Source organism: Ambystoma mexicanum, chromosome 7q (assembly GCF_040938575.1).
Source record: "Ambystoma mexicanum isolate Mex_15411 chromosome 7q, UKY_AmexF1_1, whole genome shotgun sequence".
In the NCBI taxonomy this organism is placed as follows: Eukaryota; Metazoa; Chordata; class Amphibia; order Caudata; family Ambystomatidae; genus Ambystoma; species Ambystoma mexicanum.
The window spans coordinates 579,349,649-579,373,990 of record NC_090941.1 but is presented as its reverse complement, the minus strand read 5'-3'; the positions used below and the strand labels follow the sequence as shown (position 1 = coordinate 579,373,990).

The window sequence follows — 24,342 nt, the reverse complement described above, 5'->3', positions numbered from 1 at the left end:
CAGCCGGACTTGGAATTCTGCTTACCATACTCCAAAATAAATGTAAGTCCCTCTGTTTAAACCTAAATTCAGAGAAATCAAAAGTGATGATTGTTAACCCTTCCTTCTCAAAAAAGAACTATTTCCTTCAGTGAGGTTGATGTCGAACAAGTTACACACTACGATTATTTAGGAGAGCGTTTTGAAGACAAAGGGGGAGTGGGTTGGACAACTTTCCAGGTCAATACTCACTCTTGAGAAGTATTGTGGTGGAATTCTTTCTTTTTTTTTATCTGCTTGAGAGTGGTGCAAAATCTCCAGCCCTTGCCCTACTGAAGAAACAAGCCATGCAAGCAGCCCTGGATGGGGCAGAATTGTGGCGCCATACCAACTTAAATAAGCTTGGTGACTGTGAGAATACATTTCTTAAAAAACTCCTATTGTTCCCTGTTAGGACACCATCCACAATAATTCATTTGGAATTGTAATCATTCTTTTTTTTTTTCTTTTTTCAGTTATAAATATTTATTTAACATTAGGTTTAAATAAGCATTATTTTTTTTTTAATTCTTTATTTTAATTTTAGTAATTAGAACAGGACTGAACAATAAATCACAAAGTATCATAACACAGCATAAAGGATATAAACATGTAGGAATAGAAAAAGAAAGAAAAAATAAATAAAAAAATAAATAACAAATATACAATTTAACGATGTACTAGTACCTACTCAAAAAAGCTCCCCAGACCTTCGTATATAAACTCAATTTTCCCATTTTTCTGTATATAAATTTCTCAATATTCGCTAAGCAGTTCATTTCTGTAATCCAATCCTCCAATATTGGTGAAACACACGATTTCCAGCTCCACAAAATCATTTTTTTGCAAATAGAAGCACCTCTGAACAAAAATTTCTTTTCCGATAGTGAAAGGTCGTCAAGTAAATCATCGCAGCCTACCACCATAGTCTTAAAATCCAAGCCAACATTTTGGTTCAGAACCCCGAGACAAATAATACAAACCTCATGCCAAAAACCACAAACCCTCACACAGTCCCACAGCAAATGTTCCATACTGCCTTTCTCACTCCAGCAACACCAACAAACATCAGAATCAGACAAACCTCTATTTTTAAGCCTTTCCGGGCTCCAAAAAACTCTATTGAGAATTTTAATTTGTCTCGAACGTTCAGTCAAACTTATCGAACAAAGCTTCACATTCGCACACATCACAAGCCACAGGTCAGAAGTGATTTCAAAACCCACTCTTCTGCTCCATTCATTAAGTAATTCAGTATTCTCCTTATAATTCGTTACAATTCGATGATAAACCCTACTCGCAAGTGACTGAACGCCAGTAGTGAAAAGTTCAACATTCGCATCCCTGTCACAATGCACTTCACCAATACATCTCTTCAATTTCCTGAAGTCCGAGATAGAAACATTTTCAACTGTAAAAGTAGCACCTAACTCAGCAAAGTCAATCCATTTTCCATCTTTAAAAACATCACTAATCCATTGAATTCCGCCAAGAAAACACTCCGGCCAAAACAACAACTTGTCATTGTCTGTTATAGCTTTATTCAACCACAGAGATGCATCAGGCGATTTCAGAGCAACCGAGCCACACATATCATAGATATTCTTCCAAACGTCACTTAGAAACTCCGTCAAGGGGCATCTACTACCATGTTTGCTAACAGTTGTGAATATCGCCCTTGGGGCGAGTGGGCCCATCACACTTGCCTCTGCCATCGCCCACACACTAGGAGAATCCTTCAAAAAAGGAAGAAAAAATTGGCACGAGAAGGCCAAATGATATGCATTAAAATTTGGGACACCTAGTCCCCCCCTTCTCAACCGGAAGCTGGAGTTACCAAAGATTCAGTCTTGGCGGTTTCTCATCCCAAAGAAAGGACTAGAGAGTGGTATGAATTTTAATCATTCTTAAGTAATGTCTACACCTGTTATATTGGATAAAAGCATGGAATACAGATGATCTATTAAAACAACGTGAAGGGCTGAGACATATTATGAGCCTAGTGCGCGAAAACGCCTCAAATGGCTTGCGCACGTTAAGGCAACGTCTCAGAATCTGGATATGTCGGACCTCTGGGAAAACCCACATGCCCTCGGCATTCAGGAAACTAAGCAGCTGAAAGTCCTTATCAAAGAGCTTTGGAAAATGTAATTGTGAATGTTTCATCATCAAAGTTGGGCCCAATCTATCTGAAGTCCAGCCTGGAGAGTGGTTTTAAGGCTTATCTAGATATAGTCTGCCCGCCACTCAAGAGATCTCTGTATCTCCGGTTTAGGCTAGGCATTTTACCTTGAAGCCCAGGTGCCTCGCCAAGGTGGCCTTTGTGCGGCCGTTTCAAAGAAACATTAAAGCATTTTGTGTTAACCTGCAAAAAAACACTTCATTGAGACGTTGCTACTTGCGTCAAATTTTTATTGATCAAAGAATCTGTCGAGCTGTTTTAGCGATACAGTTTCTAAAACAATGTTTATCGCCACATGTAACCTATGTAACTGCACGATATATTTCTAGGGCATGGTGGCAGAGGAACAGGGCCCTCCAGCAGGACAGGGGCAGGATTGGGATCGAGTGATTTATTTGTTTAATTACCCCTGATTGTATTTGCCATCCTGAATGTAGGTTTTACCATGTTTTCCTCTGTATTATTATCTAGACAGTTGCATATTTTAAATCTTTGGATGTGTTTCTAACCAATTTGTGGAACGAATGAACTTCATGTGGGTCTTTTTTTTATTTTATTTTTTTAGCTTTTGCACAATTTTAACTCATGCTAAACATTTAGAATGGAATTGTTTGATTTTATGACCTTTTATGGCTCTTTAGCCAAAATAAAGTATGTGACTCACATATTGATAGGAAGAAATGGGTGGCACATTATGGAGACTGCCGTACTGTCACGTGGAGTGTACTGGAAAGTGATAGCAGAAGGACTACGAACCAAGGTAGAAATAAGTGATAATTCAAATCTGGTATTCCAGCAAAAACCTTCAGAGTGATCCGGGATAACCTTGTGTAATCTACAGGTTTACCCACTTCATTTGAGGCAGAAGGAAGCAGAAGCAGAAGCAAAACCTCTGGATGACTGGAAGCGGCAGGCATAAATGAAGTTATCAAGCTGAGGTTGGAACAAGACTTGGTGGGGACAATACCCCTGCAGCAGCAACAAAAGTGTGATGCGCAAAACTAGAAGCATGTGGTTTCTCACCCGCGTCACTTTTTAAAGTACTAAAGAATTGCAAGATGATGGCGTAAAACTTGGAGAAATAAAAGATGTCGAATGGCAGCTTTTTTCTGTATGCGTTTAAACCTTTACTGTTTGAGAACTTTAGGTAGTGCATGCTCTGCGGTACACATTGTTGTGTTGTGAGAGTCCAGAACATTGAAACAATGTTCTTAAACAGTGAGCACGTGTTTAGGTGCTGAGAACAGCAACAGAGTGCTGCTGTGAAGTTTTTTGTCTTATCATAAAATAATACTATTTTTTTCTCAAGTTGTCACGACGCTCATCTGAGGGCCCGCCATGTTTCCCTATTGTGGCAGGCCTGTTGGTGTCTTTGGGATCAGCCGCGCCGACATCTGTGGCTTGGTCGCTCTCCTCCTCTGGGGGCCAGCATGTTGGGCACATTGCGCACACGCCGGGGTGCGGTGTCTGCTTTCCGTGCATGGGCGGTCCATAAAGCGGTGTCCATTGTCACGGACAACCAGTGTTCCAGCGTGTGTCTGCCATTGGCCACAGTTGTGAATAAAAGCAGTGCGGGCACAAGTCTCAGTGCGTCGCAACCTCTTATGCCTGAGGGGTCACGCTGCTGAGCTCTGCTCTGAACTCTTCTTTTTGCCTTGCATCCTGATTAGCATCTGCTACCTTGCTTGCACCCTTGCCATCTTCTCCTGTCTGGCCACCCTGGAGTTTGTACCTCCTATGTGCTTTCCTACATCCACCATCTGGATGTGTAAGGTACTGATTCTGTCTGCTTTCATGTTCTTCTCTGAAAACTACCAATCTCTGGTCCCCCACATTCAGTGCTTGCACTGCCTTGCATCACGTTAAGTGTGGGGGATCTTCTTATGTGGTGCTGGGAACTGCTTCTGACCATTGCTGGTTTTCACAGTCTGGCTTGGTTCAGGAGGTGGACTCCCACACTACACCATCAACAGGACCGGCCGGACACAGCTTCCTATGCTATATTTGGATTGTCTTGCTCATGGGTTGATAGCTCCCTCTAAGTCTCCCCTCGGTTCTCCTCTGTTTTTTGTTCCCAAAAAGTGGTCACTCTTCAGCCCTGTATCTATTACCGTCTGCTCAACGACATAACCATAAAAGACTGTTAACCCTTATATGGGATATCCTGGAATCATTAGGAGAGGCCTGGATTTTTTCAAAACTGGACCTACGAGGAGCATATCACCTGGTCAGAATAAAGGCAGGACACGAATGGAAAACTGCTTTCAAAACACCTTTCGGACATTACGAATAGAAAGTGATGTCTTTTGGACTCGCTCCATCAATCTTTAAGCAGTTTATGGATTTGGTCTTTTCTGATCTTATCGTCCACTCAGTGTGGGTGTTTCTGGATGTATCTGATATATCTGCATCCCCTGTGAAACATGTCATCCACCTATCTGTAGTTCTTTGTCTTTTACGGCATGCTGGAAAAACTTTCAGACTGGAGACATTTGAATTTCATGAGAAAACAATGGGGTTCCTTGGGTATGTCATTGGTGCTGAGGGTGTAAAGATGGATACCAGAAAAGGGCAAGCTGTTCTATCATGGGTACCACCCAAGGATCTCAAGGTGGTACAACAATTTGTGGGATTCGCTAACTATTACAGAGGTTTCATCTCGAACTTTGCCCAGAAAACACTTGATTTGACTAAATAAATGAGCACCAAACGACCTTATGTATGGAACCAGAAAGCTGAGCAGGCATTTCAATATCTCAAGCTGTCCTACACTTGTGCTCCTGTTTTGCAACATGCGGACAATATTCGACCTTAGATTGTGGAAGCTGATGCTTCTGACCAAGCTGTGGGCGCTGTACTTCTCCAAATGGACCCGCTATCTCAGACAGAATTGCCGGTGGCCTTCTTTTCTAGGAAATTGACACCTAGTGAGCAAAGCTACCCGATTAATGAGAAGGAGCTATTGGCCAATATCTTCTGACACAACAGTGCAGTAACAGAAGAAAGGCAAGATGGGCATTCTTTTTTCTTCAGTACGACTTTTTTGTGACCTACATCCTGGGGTCACAGACAATGTTCTCTCTAATTATTTTTCTCTATGTGCAGAACTGGTTTGCTGTTGTGCGCGGGTTATTTTCCATGTGCGCAACTGACTAATGAGGTAAGCCACTTTGTGAGCATGTGTATTTAGTGAACTACCATCGCAGAAGAGAGTTTGGAAAGGAATTTCCTCTTCCCAGCCACTGCAATTCTTGACAAATCTTACAAACGTTTTCCAAACAAATAGGCTAAAATAGAATGTCATATGTGATTAAACAGAAAACTCATCAACCAGACCAAGACTTCAACATCGGCCACAGTACCTTGCAAACGTTTTATGCCACTGGAAAATCACTTGTGTACTACAAAACACACATTTCTCATGTTATAAACTGATGTAGCTGCAAAGAAATTCAGACAGAATACAAGATTTGCTGATGGATTAATGCCAATTAAAAGCAATGTATCAAAAACATGCTTGTGGGAGTTCAAGTGCCACTTTAATGAAGTAATTCAAGGGCCAGGAGAAAATGCTTCTAATAATTTGTGTAAGGATGATAGTTGCATCAGAATAACTGCACCTCAGAATATGAGGGTCAAATACTCCTGTGTCTCTGCTTACTATCCACATTACTTTGTCCTTTGGGTAGTGATAACACCAGCTTTACAGCTAAGAGACATATACACCATCCATTTCTACTCCCTAAAAATGAAAATGTGTCCAACAAAAATGAGAAACAATGAACATTTTGTTGCTTCAAACCACAAAGCTCCACTGTTATTTTTTTCGAATTAGTGAACAGTATAGCAGTGGCATAGGAAGAAACTCTAATCATTTTAATTCCTGATCTCAACAGGAATTTCAAGGGGAAGAACATCTATTAATAAGCAGAAAGTATCCCTATTGGCAAAGCTAATTCATTTTTTACACCAAGTAGTGAGCAAAATCTGATTAGAGCTTTGCTTGTAACACTGACATAGAAAGTGAAATGACAGTGAACATAATGTAGTGTATAGTTTTGCCCACCCTTCCGCACTGGAGCCTAGACAAATTAAACAAGAGCTTTATTGAGGTTTATTATGGATCCCTGTGTAAGAAAAGCACACATATATATTTGCCTTTTAAGTTAATGGCATCACATCTCAAGAGATGCAACAAATTGAGTCCCTTCTTCTGTAACTATGGATCCCTCTTCTGTAATTCTTTGTTATGAGTTAAATAAGATGCACGGAGATGCTGGAGACGATGCAGAGCACATGGTTATATTGAAAAGTCCACATCAGCTGAGCATAAAAAGGTGCTATTGTCTTAGACGGGTACTAGAATTTCCTATCCTTTAGCAAACAAGCAACACATTTCCTTCAGTGTACTGCCGAAACGTCTGACTCCCGTAAGGAGTGATGACCTGTGCTCTTCCACCCATACCCTTCCCCGGGCCCCTGTTCTAGCCTACATTACTAGTTGATAGAGCACTATAAAAAGTGAGGGTTTGTCGCAGTAAACACTAACAGGGATATTTGCAGACCCACAATACTTTGCAAGCAAGACATATTTAATGGCTAAACATATGTGCATTTTAAGAATGTCATAACTCTGCATGTACACAATTCTTTTGCAGTGCATAGAGATTGTTTGCAACATACCCCACTCTTATATCATTGTGTAGGATCACACAGTGCTCATTGAAACTGTTTTTTCAAAGCAGCGAGTTACCATATAGTGTGTGACAGTCTATGCCCAAAAGAACACTGAACACTTGGAAACGAGGCAGATTGTGTGAAAAGCATTCTCCTGTCTGAATATCCGGTGCCCTGATTCTATGGACGAGTAATCACAGGCATAGTCCATACCCATTATCCCTTGTAGGCAAAGTAAATGATATTGCAATGTTGCTCTCCACTTAAACGGTGATGTTAGTAATGCTAAAGTAGGAGATACTGAGCATCACATTCGTCTTCTCAAAATACTTACAGGGCAAATTCATATTTGAGTTTTAAAATGCGTTAACCTGCAAGGGGGCTGCTTCAAAGCACTTGCGTGACATATGTACAAAGAAGATGAAGTATGGGATAAGGTTACACATCCAGGTAGCCTGCTTACTTACAGTCATTATCTGATATTTTAGCTTGTAGTTCACCAGGTTGGTCACCAAATGTGGCTTTTGACGAAACGCCTGCCTCTACGGAACACCCCTCAGAAGCTTTCCCCTCGTTTTGCTAGCCCTTTTACAGATTATTTGGCGTCCCTCTTCGGTGACCTTCCTTCTTCTGTTACCTGCCTCCTGGAGGAACCACCCTGTTTTTCATGCGTCCCTGCTGAAACCTTACCATGTGGATTCCTATTCCCGTTGCAGCCCACGGCCAGGCCCCCTTCTAGTGGATGGTTCCCTTGAATACAAGGCCAATGACATATGTGATTGAAAACACGCTGAAGTCCAGCATCTGCTTTCTGCGCATGGGCAGTCCGGACAGCTACAATTGTGAATAAAAGCAGTGCGAACACAAGTCTCAGTGCATCGCAACCTCTTATGCCTGAGGGGTCACACTGCTGAGCTCGGCTCTGAACTCTTATTTTTGCCTTGATTTCTGGTTAGGGTCTGCTTCATTGCTTGCACCCTTGTCTTTTCCTCCAGTCTGGCCAGCCTGGAGTTTGTACCTCTATGTGCTTTCCTACATCCACCATCTTTGGATGTAAGTTACTGATTCGGTCTGCTTTCATTTTCTTCTCTGAAAAATACCAGTCTCTGTCTCTGGTACCCAACATTCAGTGCTTGCAGTGCCTGGCATCACGTTAAGCCCGGGGGATCTTCTTACCTGAGGCTGGGGAACTGTTTCCTGTCCATTGCTCGTTTTGCAGTGCCTGGCTTGGTTCAGGAGGTGGACTCCCACACTACACCATCAACAGGACCGGACGGACACACCTTCCCAAAACTTAACCTGGATCGTCACCAGAATCCAGTTAAACTGTGATCACAGGGGGCTCACCTTGATAAGTTGTCAGTGGAGAGGAGCCATTATAGACTCTAAGTGCCAAAGTTACTGCAGATGTGTAATGTTTGCTTTCCCATGCTCTGTTGCAGGGAATACTGGTGGTTTATGGCTATGAAAGTGTTGACTGGATAACCATTGTGTCATCAGTGTTGTGTACTTGAGAGATCTTGATGTAGTGTGCTCTTAACACTGTTTGAAATGTATTCATAAGCCAGGGTTCAAAATTTCAGGGAGCTATTTAGCTCCTGCTTCTAGCATAGAAGAAACTGGTTACAATGAAAACAAAAACCACCACTAGCTACTTTTAGCTCCCTACGCCAGCTAGTATCATTCAAACATAGCTATATGACATTAACTTTGTGCATTTGGGAATGTTTATAAAGAAGCATTACACATATAGAGCACATTTAAAGCATAATAGATCATACATAAACGACAAAATGTTTACATTTGCATCTCATCGGACACTCAGATTTGTGGCACGCCATGTGATAGCTCCTGGTACCAGACATAGCCCCTTCCTGCCAGGTGATGCCTGATACAGAGGAGGTGATTTTAGCTCCTGCTCATCAAATCTCACTTTTGAACCTTGTAAACTGTATAGAATTGTGAGCGTCAGACTAGCAAGAACACATATTTATTGTAACTGGTCTTGCAAGTTATTTACGTATTTCCTCTATAGAAAAATATTCCAAGGCAACCTACAAAATGATTTGAGTGTAATATTTCCGTACCTCATTCGTTAATGGGAATATTATTTATTTTGTAATTTTGTTTTTCAGGTCAGAATTGAGCAAGTAATTGTTGCTGAGCAAGGGGCAGTTTTACTATATAAGATTTCTAACCTTCTTAAGTTCTACCACCACACAATCAGGTAAATATAAAATGTCAAATGTGCAGCCATTTACTTAACTGTCACCATGCCTCTTTACGTAGTTAAAACTCAATCCTTGTGCACAATTCTCTTATGACACAATAAAGCAAAATGCTTCTTTTGAGGGGATTGGGTCTTCCGACGTATTCCATATCTATGACATGTAATCACCACAGCTGTGTTTCTTCGGAAACTTTTTTCTGCGTCCTGCGTCGATGACGTCGATGCGCCGTCGTCGAGGTCCTCCTTCAACGTCATCCGATGTGATAAGTAGGACGCACAACGCCCATAGCCTCAGTTCCGTTTTTTCCGCAAACGTGTTGCTTCGTGAATCTCGGTTAACGCCTCGACTCTTTGGTGTTCTGTTCTTCTCGGTTCTTCGAATCTGTTCGTTTTTGTGAAAATCCTTCGTGTGAAGATGTCTTCTACTTCGTCTTCGACCCTGCGTCCGGGCTTCAAGAAGTACGGGGAGTGTGAGTCCAAGATGTCGGTGACGGACTCGCACGACGCCTGCCTCTGGTGCCTCGGGGAGGCCCACGGCACGGATGACTGTATCAACTGCCAGTCGCTCACGTCCAAAGCCTTACTTGAACTTAAGAAGAAGTTGTCAGTAGGTCGGGTGTCCAAGCCCCGGAAGTCGAAGTCTGCGGGGCTTTCGACGGATGATTCCAGAGGAGACTCTCCGCGTCATCATCGGAAGTCTCCTGGGTCTCCTTCTAGGAGTCGGTCTCGCCACTCCTCAGCCTCTTCGAGGCATTCTCGGAAGCGCCGACACCGGTCGTCTTCCAGGTCCTCTTCGAAGGTCTCTGCCCGGCACGTCGCTTACCCCACCAGCCGTGCGACGCCGGAGGAATGGGCTTCTTTCGGGAAGAAAATGCTGGCGATTCTCGAGTCGCAGGGTACTAAGCCGTCCGCGCCCCGGAGTGGGGTCGGTCGTGAGAGGTCGAGAGACACTGCTCGCAAGAGTGGTCGGCACGAGTCACGGGAGAGGTCCCGTTCGGACAAGGGGACTCATTCTCGACGTACCCGTTCCAGGTCCCGGTCCTCGACGCGTTCGAGACCGTGTGCACCTGTGATGTCTTCGAGGAAGACATCGACGTCTGAGGTGTCGAGGGCGTCGACAGGCTTTCTCGAGGCTCCGGCTCCGAGGAAGTCGTCGAAGCCGTCGACGCTCAGGTCGTCGACGGACACGCTCGGAGCTCCGGCTTCATCTGAGGTCGACGCCGATCCTCTCGGCGCCGATGCCTGTTCTCTCGACGCCGGCGCCGATTCACTCGACGCCTTTCGTGTCGGAGGTACCCCGTGGCACGGGGGAACCCCCTAGGAAGGCTCTGGTTAAGAGCAAGCACTCTCGGGTGCCTTCTTTTCGCCACCTGGAATATATTTCAGAGGCGGATGAGGATTCTGATGGCCTGGTTCCTAGTCAGGTTCCAGATGAAATTGTCTCGGGCCATAGTCAGTTTGACGATTTGAGGCAGTCACTGCATGATGCCAGTGGACTGGACACCTCTCCGGAGGTGGAGTTTTGTAGGCCTGAGCCTGGCTCTCATGCCGATTCCTCGTACCGACACCTTATGGCTAGGGTTTCTGAGTACTTGGGATGTCTGCTCCCCCAGGGGAGTTTGTGCAGGATGATCTCACAGACATCCTTGATGTTGGTTCCCCAACTGACCCGGTACTGCCGTTCCATATGGCTTTACAGAGAAGGGTGGCTGCGGCTTGGACTGCTCCGGAGAGTCTCCCGGCGGTGGGCAGGTCCTTGTCGCGCAAATACCGCCCAGCCAGTAGCGACCCCTGCTACTTGACCAGGCACCCCACTCCAGAGAGTTTGGTGGTGCAGGCGGCCACAGCCCCGGCAAAGCAGGCGTCGTACCCTACTATCCCTCCTGATAGGGACGACAAACGTTTTGATGGCTGGGCGAAGAAAGTGTTTTCTTCTGGTGGTATATCACTTCAGGCGGCCAACTCCATTTGTGCCTTGTCTCGTTTCACACACACTCTGTGGAACTGTGTTGCGTTAGCGGCTGAACATATTCCCGAAGGGGACGAACGGGATGGTTTCCTTGCTATGGTCCAGGATGGTAAGGATGCCATGTGTGAGTCCGTTCAGTCGGGTTTGGACTTGGCTGAATGCGTCAGCAGGTCCATGGCGGCGAGCACCGTGATACGCAGGTTTGCGTGGTTGCGGAAGTCGGGGTTTGCTCCTGATGTGCAGTCCCGGCTCCTCAACATGCCCTTTGACGGTGAACATCTTTTTGGCAGCAAGGCTGACGAGAGCCTTGAGAGGTTGCAGACCTCAAAAGCTGCAGCAAAGTCGTTGGGCGCTGCAGTTCGCCAACCTCCGCCTTTTCGTCCTAGGGGACAGCAATGGAAGGGTGGTTCCTTTCGCTATTACTCATCCTTCAGTAAAGCGAGAGGAGCTGGCAGTCAAAGAGGCCAACGCAGGGGTACCAGAGGTGGACGACAGGGTACCCGTGGTGCCAAGGCCGCTCGGGCAGTTGCCTCTTTGCCCTCAGGTAACGTCACAGCCGCTACCACTCAGTCATGAGGCCATGCCCCATGGTTCGCCGGTTGGGGGAAGGCTGGCGCAGCATCTTGTAGAGTGGCGTGCCATTACTTCAGATGTGTGGGTTCTGGAGATCATAACCCACGGCTACTGTCTTCCCTTTCGGCACAGGCCTCGCAACAATCCACCCGGGAACCTCTCTTTGCAGAGTCCGGATACGCTCCTTGCGCAAGAAATTCAAGCCCTGCTGGAGAAAGGCGCCATAGAACTGGTGCCTGTAGCGGAGAGGAACAAGGGATGGTATTCCCCTTATTTTTTTATTTCGAAGAAAGACTGGGGATTGAGACCCATCATGGACTTGCGCGGTTTGAATAAACTCCTAAGGAAGGACAAGTTCAAGATGGTTACTCTCTCTCAAGTCCTCCAGGCCCTTCAGCTTCAGGACTGGTTGGTGTCTCTCGACCTCAAGGATTCTTACTTCCATGTGCCGATCCATCCCAAGCACAAGAAGTACCTGAGGTTCGCGGTTGGCGACTCGCACTTTCAGTTTCGGGTCCTGCCGTTCGGATTGACCTCCACCCCGAGGGTTTTCACCAAGCTCATGGGGGTGGTGGCAGCGCATCTCAGGCAAGGGGGGATTCACGTCTACCCCTACCTGGACGATTGGTTGATCAGGGGGAGCTCTCCAGAGCAGGTCCCGGATCATCTGTCCGTCACCTGCCACTCCCTTCAGAGGCTGGGCTTCTCCCTTAATTTAAAGAAGTCCCATTTGACGCCAACACAGCGGCTCCAGTATATCGGAGCAGTGCTCAACACTTCCCTGGGGCAGTGTTTTCCTCCCCAGGTGAGGGCTCTTCACATTCAGCAGATGGTGCACAAGTTTCAGCATGCCCAGAAACTCCCAGCGTTCGAGTTCTTGAGGTTGCTCGGCCTCATGGCATCCGGCATTCTTCTGGTGCCAGAGGCTCGCCTGCGGATGAGATCTTTGCAGTGGGCACTCAAGATGCATTGGTCGCAGTCCTCCGGCAGGATGTCGGACCCGGTTCAGGTGCCGCCCTCGGTCGCCCGGGACCTTCTGTGGTGGGCCGTCGAAGGCAACTTGATGAAGGGTGCTCCATTTTGGCTTCCCTGGCCGGAGGTGACGATCGTGACGGATGCATCCCTCACGGGATGGGGAGCTCATGCCAACGGGCTGACAGTCAGCGGTCGTTGGTCTCCATCGGAGTCCAGACTCCATATCAATCTGTTGGAGCTGAGGGCCGTCAGGCTAGCCCTGAAGGCTTTTCTCCCGACTGTGCGAGGAAAGAGTGTCCTGATCCTGACGGACAACACAGTGGCCATGCACTACCTCAACAAAAAGGGGGGGCAGGGTCACTTCCTCTGTGCAGGGATGCGATGCAGCTTGAGTTCTGGGACATCCAGCAGGAAGTTTCGATCTCGGCAGTTCATTTGGCCGGAGACGAAAACGTGACAGCGGACGCTCTGAGCAGGCAGAGCACGATCTCTCACGAGTGGGAGTTGGCTCAGGAGATTCTCCTGGAGATCTTCGCCCTTTGGGGGACCCCTCAAGTGGATCTCTTCGCCTCCAGTGTCAACCGGAAGTGCGAAAGGATTTGCTCGTGGGAATTTCCTCCAAAAGGAGCCTTAGGAGACGCGTTCGTGGTGGAGTGGTCATTCTCGCTGCTGTACGCGTTTCCTCCAGTCCCCGTCATCCCACAAGTGCTGCGGAGGTTACGGAAGTTCGGTTCCCGGATGATCCTCATTGCTCCGGCGTGGGCTCGGAGGACGTGGTACCCGGACCTTCTCGACTTGTCTATCTGCCCTCCACGTCGTCTTCCCTACCAAGACGATCTGCTCTCACGGGAGGGGGGTCAGGTTCTCCATCCAGAGGTCAGATCCCTCAACCTTCACGCTTGGCTTCTGAAAGGTTGAAGTATAAGGATTGGGACCTCCCTGAAGACGTGATGGAGGTGTTGCTTTCGGCCCGAAGGCCAGCAACGAAGTCCCTGTACCATTGCCGTTGGAGAAAGTTCTGCGACTGGTGCATGGTTAAGAATGTGGATCCTTTTTCATGTGCCATTCCTGTGGTTCTGTCTTTTTTGCTTTCGTTAGCCACCAAGGGCCTGCAAGTGGGTACCATTAAAGGTTACCTGGCGGCGGTGTCCATATTTAAGCGCTCGCCTGAGCTCGCCTGAGGAGTGTTGTTATATTAAAATTCCTTTGATTTCTCAGTTTCTGAAAGGGCTCATTAATGTGTTCCCACCATCACTTTTCCAGGTGCCAGGTTGGGATTTAAACCTGGTTCTAAAATTCGTAATGGGAGCTCCGTTTGAGAAATTACTTTCTTGTCCTTTGAGACTGTTGACCTTGAAAACTGTATTTTTAGTTGCGGTCACTTCCGCTGGCAGAGTGAGTGAGTTGCAGGCACTTTCCATTAAACCACCCTTCAGTGTTCAATTAGGACAGGGTTGTCCTTAGGGTTTGTCCTTCTTTTCTTCTGAAAGTTGTGTCGGAATTTAATTTAAGACAGAAGGTCATTCTTCCGGCGTTCTATCCTCCTCCGCATCCTGGTAAGGAAGAGGAGAGGTTCCATAGGTTGGATCCTGGGCGAGCTTTAAGTTTCTACATCTCACGCATGTACCGGGTCAGAGTGAACGATCAGCTCTTTGTAGGATACGCTGGAAGGCGTTTGGGACAAGCTGTTACTAAACAGACTTTGTCTAGATGGATTATCTTGACAATTTCTGAATGTTACCGCTTGGTGGGTAAGGACCCTCCGGTAGGCTTACGGACCCATTCTACTAGAGGTGTGGCTGCCTCTACTGCCCTGATGAGGGGTGTTCCCATTCGTAACATTTGTGAAGCAGCCACATGGGCCTCTGTCCATACTTTTGTCAAACACTACTCCTTGGATTCTATCCATGGACAAGATATGGCCTTTGGGAAGGCGGTCCTCTATTCTGCAATTTAATTGCGCATTCTAAAATTCTAAATTCTTTTTTCCCACCTCCTTACGTTGGTACTGCTTTGGGAGTCTGTCATAGATGTGGAATACGTCGGAGGAACCAATCCCTTCGAAGAACAAGTTACTTTCTTACCTGGTAACGTTCTTTCGATGGGATGTTCCGACGACGTATTCCACATCGAACCCTCCCAACCTGCCCCTCTACAGAATTTCTTATGCGATTGCAGCTTCCATTTCCGCAAGGCTTTCTGTAGTCATACTGGCAGAAGATTGGTGCCACACGTTCTGGGAAAAAACAACAACTGAGGCTACGAGCGTCGTGCGTCTAAACTTATAACATCCGGTGACGTTGGCTCGACGGAGGCCCTCGAGGACAGCGTATCGATGTCATCGACGTAGGACGCAGACGCCGAAAAATTTTCTGAAGCAGCACAGCTGTGGTGATTACCCGTCATAGATGTGGAATACGTCTTCGGACATCCCATCGAAAGAACATTACCAGTTAAGAAAGTAACTTGTTCATCCTTCCCATTGGGACCCCTGGTCCTTCCTTCTTCCCAACACTCTAGCCTTCCTGCTTGGGCTCTCCCTCTGCGCCTTCTGCTGAAGCCAGAAACCTTGGAGTCCTCTTCGACACCTCTCTTTCCTTCCTCCCTCACACTCGGGACATTGCAAAGAAGACCAACTATCAGCTGTTCCTTCTCAAAGGAAGTCTACCTTTTCTCACGTTGCCTCAGAGGCTCAATGTGACTCAAGCCCTGGTTCACTCTAGACTTGACTACTGTAACAGCCTCCTCCTAAACCTACCTACCTTCCACTCTGGACACCTTCAGCTTATCCAGAATAGGGCAGCAAGACTTATCCTTGGCCTTAAGCCCAGGGACTGCATCTCTGCACTAAAAGGTTTCACTGGCTCCCGGTTGCTGCACAGATTGAATTCAAATCCCTCTGCATCACCCACACGGCTGTCTGGGCCTAACTATCTTCAACTTTATCTCACTAAATACTCTCCCTCTAGACCACTTTGCTCCTCTGGCAGCAACTCTGTCTGTAAAGCGTTTTGTTAAGGAGGGGTAGGCTACCTCCTTTCGAAAAGCCTCCCCCTGCGCCCTCAAATTCCAGAAGCTCCTTAAGACTTTCCACCTCCTTCCCTCTTTCTCTACTCTGCTAATCTCACAGTTGCTGAATCACTGTCCTTGTCCCTTATGCATCCTCTGGGCCTGACCTCCCACACCAATTCTTTACAGCTCCTGCCTAACCACAGCACTTTGCATCTGCACACCTTCTGCTCTGGAGACTCGCACTGACACCTCCTGCGGCCCAGGCCGTGTAGCACTCAACGTTCCCAGCACTGCGTCCATGGCTCACCCATGAGCTGGGACTCCCCAGCACTTGCTCCCTCTTCCCTCCTCCTGGCTGCACTTGTACATTTGAATACTCACTAGGCATAATAGGTTTGTCCATCTCCCCCCTCTGTTCTTAATATTGTTTTGTAATGTTTTCCCACCCTCCCTCCCTGCTATGTGGGCATTTTGAACAGAATATTCTTATTGTATAAGCCCATAACAAGAAAACAATAAATACATTGGTTTAACAGCAACACATATCAGTCACATCAGGGCAGATCAGAGGGAATTTAATTCCTGAGAAGGGGTTAAAGGACTTTCAGTGGGATTATACTGCGTCTCCTGAAGATGCCAGTCCCATAAGGGATTTCCCTTCCAAGCGGATCCAACCATTGGTTACCACCCCCAAGGGGATTATTGCACACTGGACGCACTGCCCTGTCCCCTTGGGAAAGGTCTCCCCCTACAGAAGAAGGGGCGATATCCTCAGATGTGTCATACACAGCTACATGTGAATGATTTCTTTGGAGAATACATCTTATTTTTCAAAAATCAAATAATTAAAAAGAAATTTAAAACTTTTTTGGGAGGGTGAATTTTGCAGCATTTGTTTGTAATAGATACACTTCTGCAATGTGCATCTTAAAGCTTTCGAATTGATGTACTTCAAGTTAAAATGTAACTGTAAATTTACCAACAGACCCTGGTAATATTGTCAGTGTTCCCTCCACCTGCTTCCCATATCTTTAATGACTTCTTACAAATGATTCACGTTTCTAGCTAACACTCTCCTCACACTGGAATAAGTCAAAATGCATTTCCCTATAATTACAACCTTAAATTGCCACCCATATAATTTCTATGTCCTCTGTGGATAGCCACAATAAACAAGTTATTACTAAAAAATGAAAACAATGCACTGCTTAAATGTTCGATGATATCAAAGTGGTCAAAAAGTGATGCAAAACATGTTAGTTCCTAGAAGTTGCTGTGCGAAATGGTTAAATTTATATCCAGTAAAAATCGACACTGTTTTATATACTATATCAAGTTCAAGAAGTTACCTAGTTACCAGTAAGATTGACGCAAGCGCATACCTCAGAGAAGTGTTTGAAGGATGACGATTCCATTTTTAATCCATACCAGGCAAAATATGCTGTTCATTTTTTTAAGCACAATTCATTGAGTCACAGTGATTTGCGTATCAGTAGTACCTAGCAAATTTGTACTGAGATAAAGTTGTGCATTTTCCTGAAGGGAAGAGAAAGAGAAGTTCCCAGATGTCAAATTGTAAAGCTGTAAAGTTCATGAGGGACAATTGGTGTGGAAAATGATCTCCAGAATGATGATTCTAGATATGCAAGGCACATTTAGTAATAATCTATTTTATGAGAACTGTCATTTCACAGATCGTGTAGCCAGTGGATGCAGCAGTTTCCCATCAACAGCATTGACAGGGAATCCTACTATATATTGTGTAAAGGTATTGAACATACAGAGGAGAGAAAATCATTAGGAATTAGGGCTGGTGATTGCTCAACCCCAATTTCTTTAGATTCCTAACTAACATGTTGGCTTTTTGTGTTTGTTTTTCAGTGGTATTTTAGGAAATAGTGCTTCAACATTACTAACAACTATCGAAGAAATGCATCTGTTAAGTAAAAAAATATTCTTCAACAGCCTGAGTCTTCATGCAAGTAAACTGATTGACAAGGTGAGCTTCAAAATATTGACAAACTGAGTGCAGGCAATGAACTGGGAAAACCCCAGTGCTAGGTCATAAAATACTATTATTCAAGATGTCCTATGACATGATATGATAGGTTATTTATAATGCGCTTAATACCCAGAGGTTTCTAAGCGCGGACCCGGGATCGAACCTGTGTTGCTCTGTGTCGTCTTGCTTCCAAGGCGAGCACGTTGCCCCTGAGCTATCCTCCCGAGATATACTGCATGATGCGTGTGTCAGGGTGATGGAGGCCAGAGCCCAATGGGCCCAAACAAAATCTATGAGATGAACTGATTACCCAAGACAACGCACATGGAATACAGTTATTAGTGGATATGATTTAATGTGTCATCCAAACTGAGGAGTAATACAAAATAAAAAAATCATGAGAACATATTGACCCTTCAAGAATACAAAAGTGTGTGACTAGTACAGCTGACAAGTGTTTCAACCCAAATGCAGGTCTTTTTCAAGGCTGTTAGAGGCGTAAAATAAAAATAAAACAGTTTCAAGAATCACCCGAAATGTGAATCCAAGAAAGAGCATAGTCATCCCGTGATATCAAACATTCAAAATAAATCAGTAAAGCAACCATAATTCATAAAGCGGAACATATTTGGTAATCAAATCAAACAGATATTGTACAAGATATGTCAACAGTGGGTAAAGAGGGAGAGAAGAGCCGAGGGACATACGGTTAGATACTCATAATTTAAATCCACTAAGTTATTCACGATTAGGTGAAACAAAGAAAAAACAGTCTGATACAACCATTCTGCAATGTGAGTAAAATGTATTATTTGGCCATGTGCCGGTATGTTAAGTACGGCGACAATAGTTTAATGGCCAGCATGTAAATACACTGAACTGGTATGTACTTCTTACTGAAGTTGGGTTAGAAGCCCCCATGCAGTTATTGAGCATCATATACAACACAGTTCAATGAAGATATTGGGGAATCTAAAGCATGTGTATAACGAAAAGTAAAAATAAACCATTGCCCGTTTTATGTTAAAAAAAATGTTTAAAACGCTGAGTGGGTAATTCAAAAGTAACACATGCAATAAAAGAATAATAAACCAACCCATACGAGGATTGTCCCAGTTAGCATGTGGGAAATCATTAAGGAAGGATTTCGGTATTCAACAAGAAGTGATAATGGGCATAAGCCCAAACAAATCTGAAACATTGCAGAGAGACACGCTGTTAAGAGATTGAAAGAAAACATCAGTGTTATCCAAGGCAGTACTGCATCGAGTAAAAAAGAACTGTCACCTTAGCAAGAAGGGGTCTACTTTTCACACATCTTTGTGTTCTTGAAGGGTCAATATGTGTCATGATTTGTTTTTAATTACTACTCTGTAGGGATGGCACATTAAATCATATCCACTAATAACAGTATTGCATGCGCGTTGTTAATCAGTAACTTCAAAATATTGACTCCTTTCCTTCCCACTATCTTTGTTTTTTCCTGCACTTGCACGTTCTGAATGCTCACAAGGCCTAGTAGGTCCATCTCTATCTTTCATTGTTAGATTTGCTTTTCATTCCCATGTTCCCTCCCTGTTGCCCTGTGGGCGCCTGTTGAAACACAATTTACTTGATGTATAAGCACCTTACAAATGCACAAAAAATAAATAAAACAATATTATCAAATGCAATGATCAATAAAGCACTCATGACCAAACGTGTGACGGTAGTAGAAATACAATAAAACCTTGCCATAAAATACTTTCTACGGAAAATTAAAAAGCATGATTTTAATGTTGATTTTGTTGCTTTTTTCCGGCACATTTATTGTGGTTTTTCCAAATGTAGAATTGAGCCCTGCGTTTCTAGGCAGGCTTCAATTGTAACTTCCCACTAGCCTGTGTCAAGCCAGAGCATTTCCCGGAATGCAGGGCTGACCGCTATGGTAAAAATAAAGATGCTCAAATTCAAAAATGGTTGCCTGCGGGACTATGCCCATTCACCAAAATGAACATAAGTCTGATTTAAAATGGCTGCCAAAGAAAATCGAGCGATCGTAAGCACTGTAGGTAATTAAACGGTACAAAAACAAGCACATCTGAAACAATTTATAAGTGATTATGCAGAAGAAAGATGAGATTTAAGCTGAGTACAAAAAAGCGAGAGAGAAGTAATAGAACGAATGGAGAGAGGGAGGGAGTTCCAAATCTTGGTGCCAGAATGCAAAAAAGAACAAAAACACTACTGGGCACAAGGGGCACAAGGGCTAGGCAGCAAGAACTGAGATTCTGAGCTTAAAAACTGGGCAGGATGGCACGAAGAGATTAAAGATTACAGATAAGGCGGAGCCATAACATGAAGAGTCTTAAAAACAAGACATAAAAAGTGGAATTTAAGACGGGAGTCAAATGAAAACCAGTACGAAGCATGAAAGGGCAGCAGTGATAAATTAAAGAGGAGAGGGGAAGAAAATAAGGCAAAAAGAAGAATTAAAGATTGATTGCACAGGGCGAAATGGAGTAGTGGCAAGATCGGGTGCCTCTGCTCCGGCATAAGAATATGCGTTGAAATTATCCCGATTTACTCAGCATTTCAACTACACCGGAAGCGGACCAATACTTAAGACAAGGTCATAAGGGACGTGTAGGGGATGCATGTCCTGGTCACTTGGGAATTGTGGAGTGATTCATTGGGCATTTTGAAATAATGGCCCAATACAAGACAGTGGCTATGGACGAGAGAAGGCAGGCTGTTTGGTACAACAGATCAAGACTATAGGAGCTGGGAGATAAATCGGGGAAAGTTTGAGCTTGGTTAGAAAAGAGTAGAAGGGTCCAGATGAGTGACAGAAAGATAATCAATATGGATTATGAGAGCTGTAGGAGAGCAGATAAAATTGCAGAAGGATTTGCACAGTACTACCAAGAACTATACGGGGATAGGGGAGGCCCACGCTTGGAGAGTAGTGCACAATATCTGGATGCAATCCAATTGCTCTTCATAGGGTAGGAGGCAAGAAAGGAATTAGAGGCTGAAATGAACACAGAGGAAATTCAAACAGCGATTGCACAACTACTGTCTGGGATGATCCCCGGCCCAAATTGCTTCCCAGTCGAATTTTGGCAGAAGGCGGGTGAAAAGGTACTCAAAGCTATGTTAAGCATTTTCCAAGAAGGTTATCAAAAGCAAGAACTGCCCTAAGACTTTAAACTGCCCACGGTAGTGGTCATTTATAAAGAAAGGAAGCCTCCCCACTCGTCTGCGGAATATCGCCCTATATCCCTTCTGAATGGGAAGACATAAATACTTGTGAAAATCCTAGCAAAAAGACTGATCAGAGTGAGTGGCCAGCCGATATACACTCAGACCAATGTGGGTTTGTCCTGGGTAGCGCGACTAGGATTAACCTACGGAGAGTACACAGTGCACTGGGGAAATGCACACTCTTACAGGGCCCTCATGCTCCCATAGCCTTAGACATAGAAAAGGCATTTGACTCAATTAGATGGGACTTTCTCTGGGTGGAAATGGTGAAAGTGGGGTTCGGGCCATGCTACACCTAATGGGTTAAACTACTATATGCAAAACACATAGCCAAAATCCAGTTAAAAAGATATGCATCAGCTGTATTCCCGCTACAGAGGGCCATGTGCCAAGGATGCCTGCTCTCACTGCTGCTGTTTACGATAGCAATTGAACCTCTAGCGGAGAGAATCAGAGGGGAACAAACGCAAAAGAGCTTTGGGTGGCCAGGGACCAGTGAGGACTGCATTTTTTTGTATGCAGATGATGTGCTGTTCTATCTCGGGGACACAAAGAACTCCGGCCCCTGGGCTATGCACCTGATACAGGAGTTTGGGGAACACAGTGGACTAAAGATTAAATTGGGGAAAATCTGTTTCTGGTTAAGGGAGGTGGAGTGGCGATCCCTGAGGACTGCTGGTTGAAAGTCACTAAGGTACCCTCTAGATACCTAGGCATTAAGATAGGTGTGGATGAGGCTGACTTTCTGAGGATGAATCTAGAGCCTGTGCTCTCCGAACTACCAGACGTCAAACATTCAGCTGCCTTACCGATATTGTTGGTTGGTAGAGTCAACCTTTTTAAAGTGACTACTCTGCCGAGACTGCTTTATGTGCTCCAAAACACCCCAATAAAAATCCTTCTGGAGCCTAGCAAACACATACAGCTTAGCATATAAAGACACCTACATTTACATACGCTTGAGCATGCAGTGAATTCAGAACTTCAAGATAGCTGAGGCTATTACCATTTTATATCGGGCCATAAATAACTTAATCTCATCGCCATCGGTGAAAGTAAAAAAAAAATGGGAAGTAAAAAAAAAATGGGAAGTAAAAAAAAAATGGGAAGCGGAGCTGGGCACTCTGCAAGAGGAAGACTGGATAGATGCTCATGTAGCATCAAGAGACGTAAATATATCTAGCAGATTATGTCTAGTCCAATATAAGATACTGCACAGGAGTTATACTGCTCAAGAGTTACTATACTATAGAGGGGTTATTCCACTTCGGGAGGGCCAAGGTCTCAAGTTGCCTCAAATACAAGGTGGCGGTGGGAACATACGTCCAGATGATCTGGAGTTTGCCTAGATTACAAGCCTATTGGTCGAGAGTGCTCAATACAATGTCAGAGGGACCAGGTATTGTGAGAAACCCAATGGCTTTCTCATACCTATTCCCCAGGAATCTTCTATTCAGGTGGCCAGGGAAGGGCCTTCGCTTTTGGATGTGCCTGGGTGTGGACAAGCGAGGGAGGATCACTTGGGTAGAGCGTCTCTAGGGACTGGGGAGAGAATGCCAAAGGGCGAAACATGGTATCCCCCCCTATTTCCTGATAGTGATCTCCCCTCCCATAACCTTTATGGGCTATTGTCAGTCCTATCCCCCTTAAAACCTCTAATTCCCATGGGAATACTGTGAAGAAGAAGAGGCGACTAGGAGCAATGCAGATTACATACAGTAAAAACTACTTTGGTACTGGGAGGAAGAAGAGTGGTGTAGAGGCATGTAGGTATGAGGAGCAGGCATGTCCCAGTAAAAAGTATTTGCAAAGTGAGGCAGTTGAGAATAATTGGGTCCACCGAAATCCCTCGACAATCAACAAGCATATAAAAAGTTGCCGTACTCACTAGGAAAGAGAGAGAGAGAGTGGTGCAGGACAGAAGCTGCAGATGGAGCAGAGAACATGAAGTGGGCTGTGCAGAGGGAACGAGAAGCCGAGGTGCCGATACGCCGACAGAGTTCCTGAGACTCCAGCAGGGGGAGCAGTGGTGGTCTGAAAAGCCCTTGTGGAGAAGAGGCGAAGCGAGACCACTGTGGAGGAAGCAGAGGCAGATTCCAGCACAGAGTCCAGGAAGTGCTGCAGAGAGCACCCGGCAGCGCAGGAGTGATCGTCTGGTAAGTGTCGGTATCATCGCAGGACTCTGGGACACTCTGCGAGGGGCTGTTAAGCCTGACGCTCACCAAAAGGCATACCGCACTTTATGTCAAATGGAATGCTTGAGGTTTGAATGCCGATCATCCAAAAAGGTTGAGTGTGTGAAACCCCGGAGTGCTGGATATCACGGAAAGGCTGGAGATGAAGAATTGTGAATGGAACACGTGATGAAAGCCGGTAACAACATATATACAAAGAAGATTACACATGGTACAAAGGGCTAGTGAGCTCACAGCATTACCAGAGTGCTAATATTCAATGCAGAGCGCATGGAAAGGGCTAGTGAGCCCCTACATTAAAATGGTGAACATTGTTGGCTGAATACGAGTACACCTTGATTGACTTTGTCAAAAAGAGCTGTATGAGCCCCCCAACAGAAGCTGCATAATTTCAAATTTTGCCAAACACCTCAAATGAGAGACTTGAATCATTGAATAACAGTTAGGAGGAAACTTGTGGTTGCGTGACATCTGATGCTGGACCGTGTGGTCTAACAACTGCAACCAGACCAGTACGTTTCCCAAAATCAACTTTCTTAACATCAAGGCATAATTCATAATCAAGATATGTGGTTGCTGGTTGCTTGACCTGTGATGGGTGGACTGTGGTCTGACAACTGTGCTTAGACCAGAAGCCATTACCAGTTTGTCAAAGAGTAAAAAGGTGTGAACATTTGCTAAATTTTTCTTGGGGGAAGGGAGTACCAAGACTGCTTTGATGTGTGAACATTTTGTGGCAACTTTGAATTTGGAGAAGGGAGACCCCTAAATCTTCATATTGATGTGAACTGTGATATCTGCGTAGAAACAGAAGGTAACTTCAGGACGTGTACAACTTGTGCTGAGAAGAGATTATATTGGAATTGCTTTGAACTTGAAGAAGAGAACTTTATGAAACTTTAAAGTAACATTTGTTGAATATTTGCTTTGGAACACTGACTTTGGTTGAGAGCATTCCCCACTAGATTTGTTGTCGTTGTGGGGACAGTATAGGTTTATGAGACAGACAGATTTTCTTTAGATTTCTTTAGGCAGAGAAATCCCGCCATAGCATAGGGTTAGTTAGGCTTTACACCATCCTTTTATTGAAATTACACTTTCATTGTCTGTGTCATCTCTCGTGATACCATGTCTGTCTCACAGTCTCCAAATCCATAGGTGCACCAGGATGGTGCTCCTGCATGTATGGGTGTATTGTGACATCCCGAACTGGGACAAAAAGTTGCTATCAACAGCATTAATGGTAGCAAAAAGGGATATTGC

The 24,342-nt window shown here is 45.0% G+C and overlaps 1 protein-coding gene across 2 annotated transcripts in view; it reads left to right on the top strand.

The window, feature by feature from the left end:
* The window catches only part of COG6 (component of oligomeric golgi complex 6), a 1,358,763-nt gene that overhangs the window by 751,280 nt on the left and 583,141 nt on the right, over positions 1-24,342 (top strand). For both annotated transcript variants that reach the window (XM_069639705.1, XM_069639707.1), the window contains exons 12-13: positions 9,013-9,104; positions 17,518-17,635. In XM_069639705.1, coding sequence (XP_069495806.1) covers positions 9,013-9,104; positions 17,518-17,635 — 210 coding nt within the window. The remainder of the gene's footprint in view (positions 1-9,012; positions 9,105-17,517; positions 17,636-24,342) is intronic.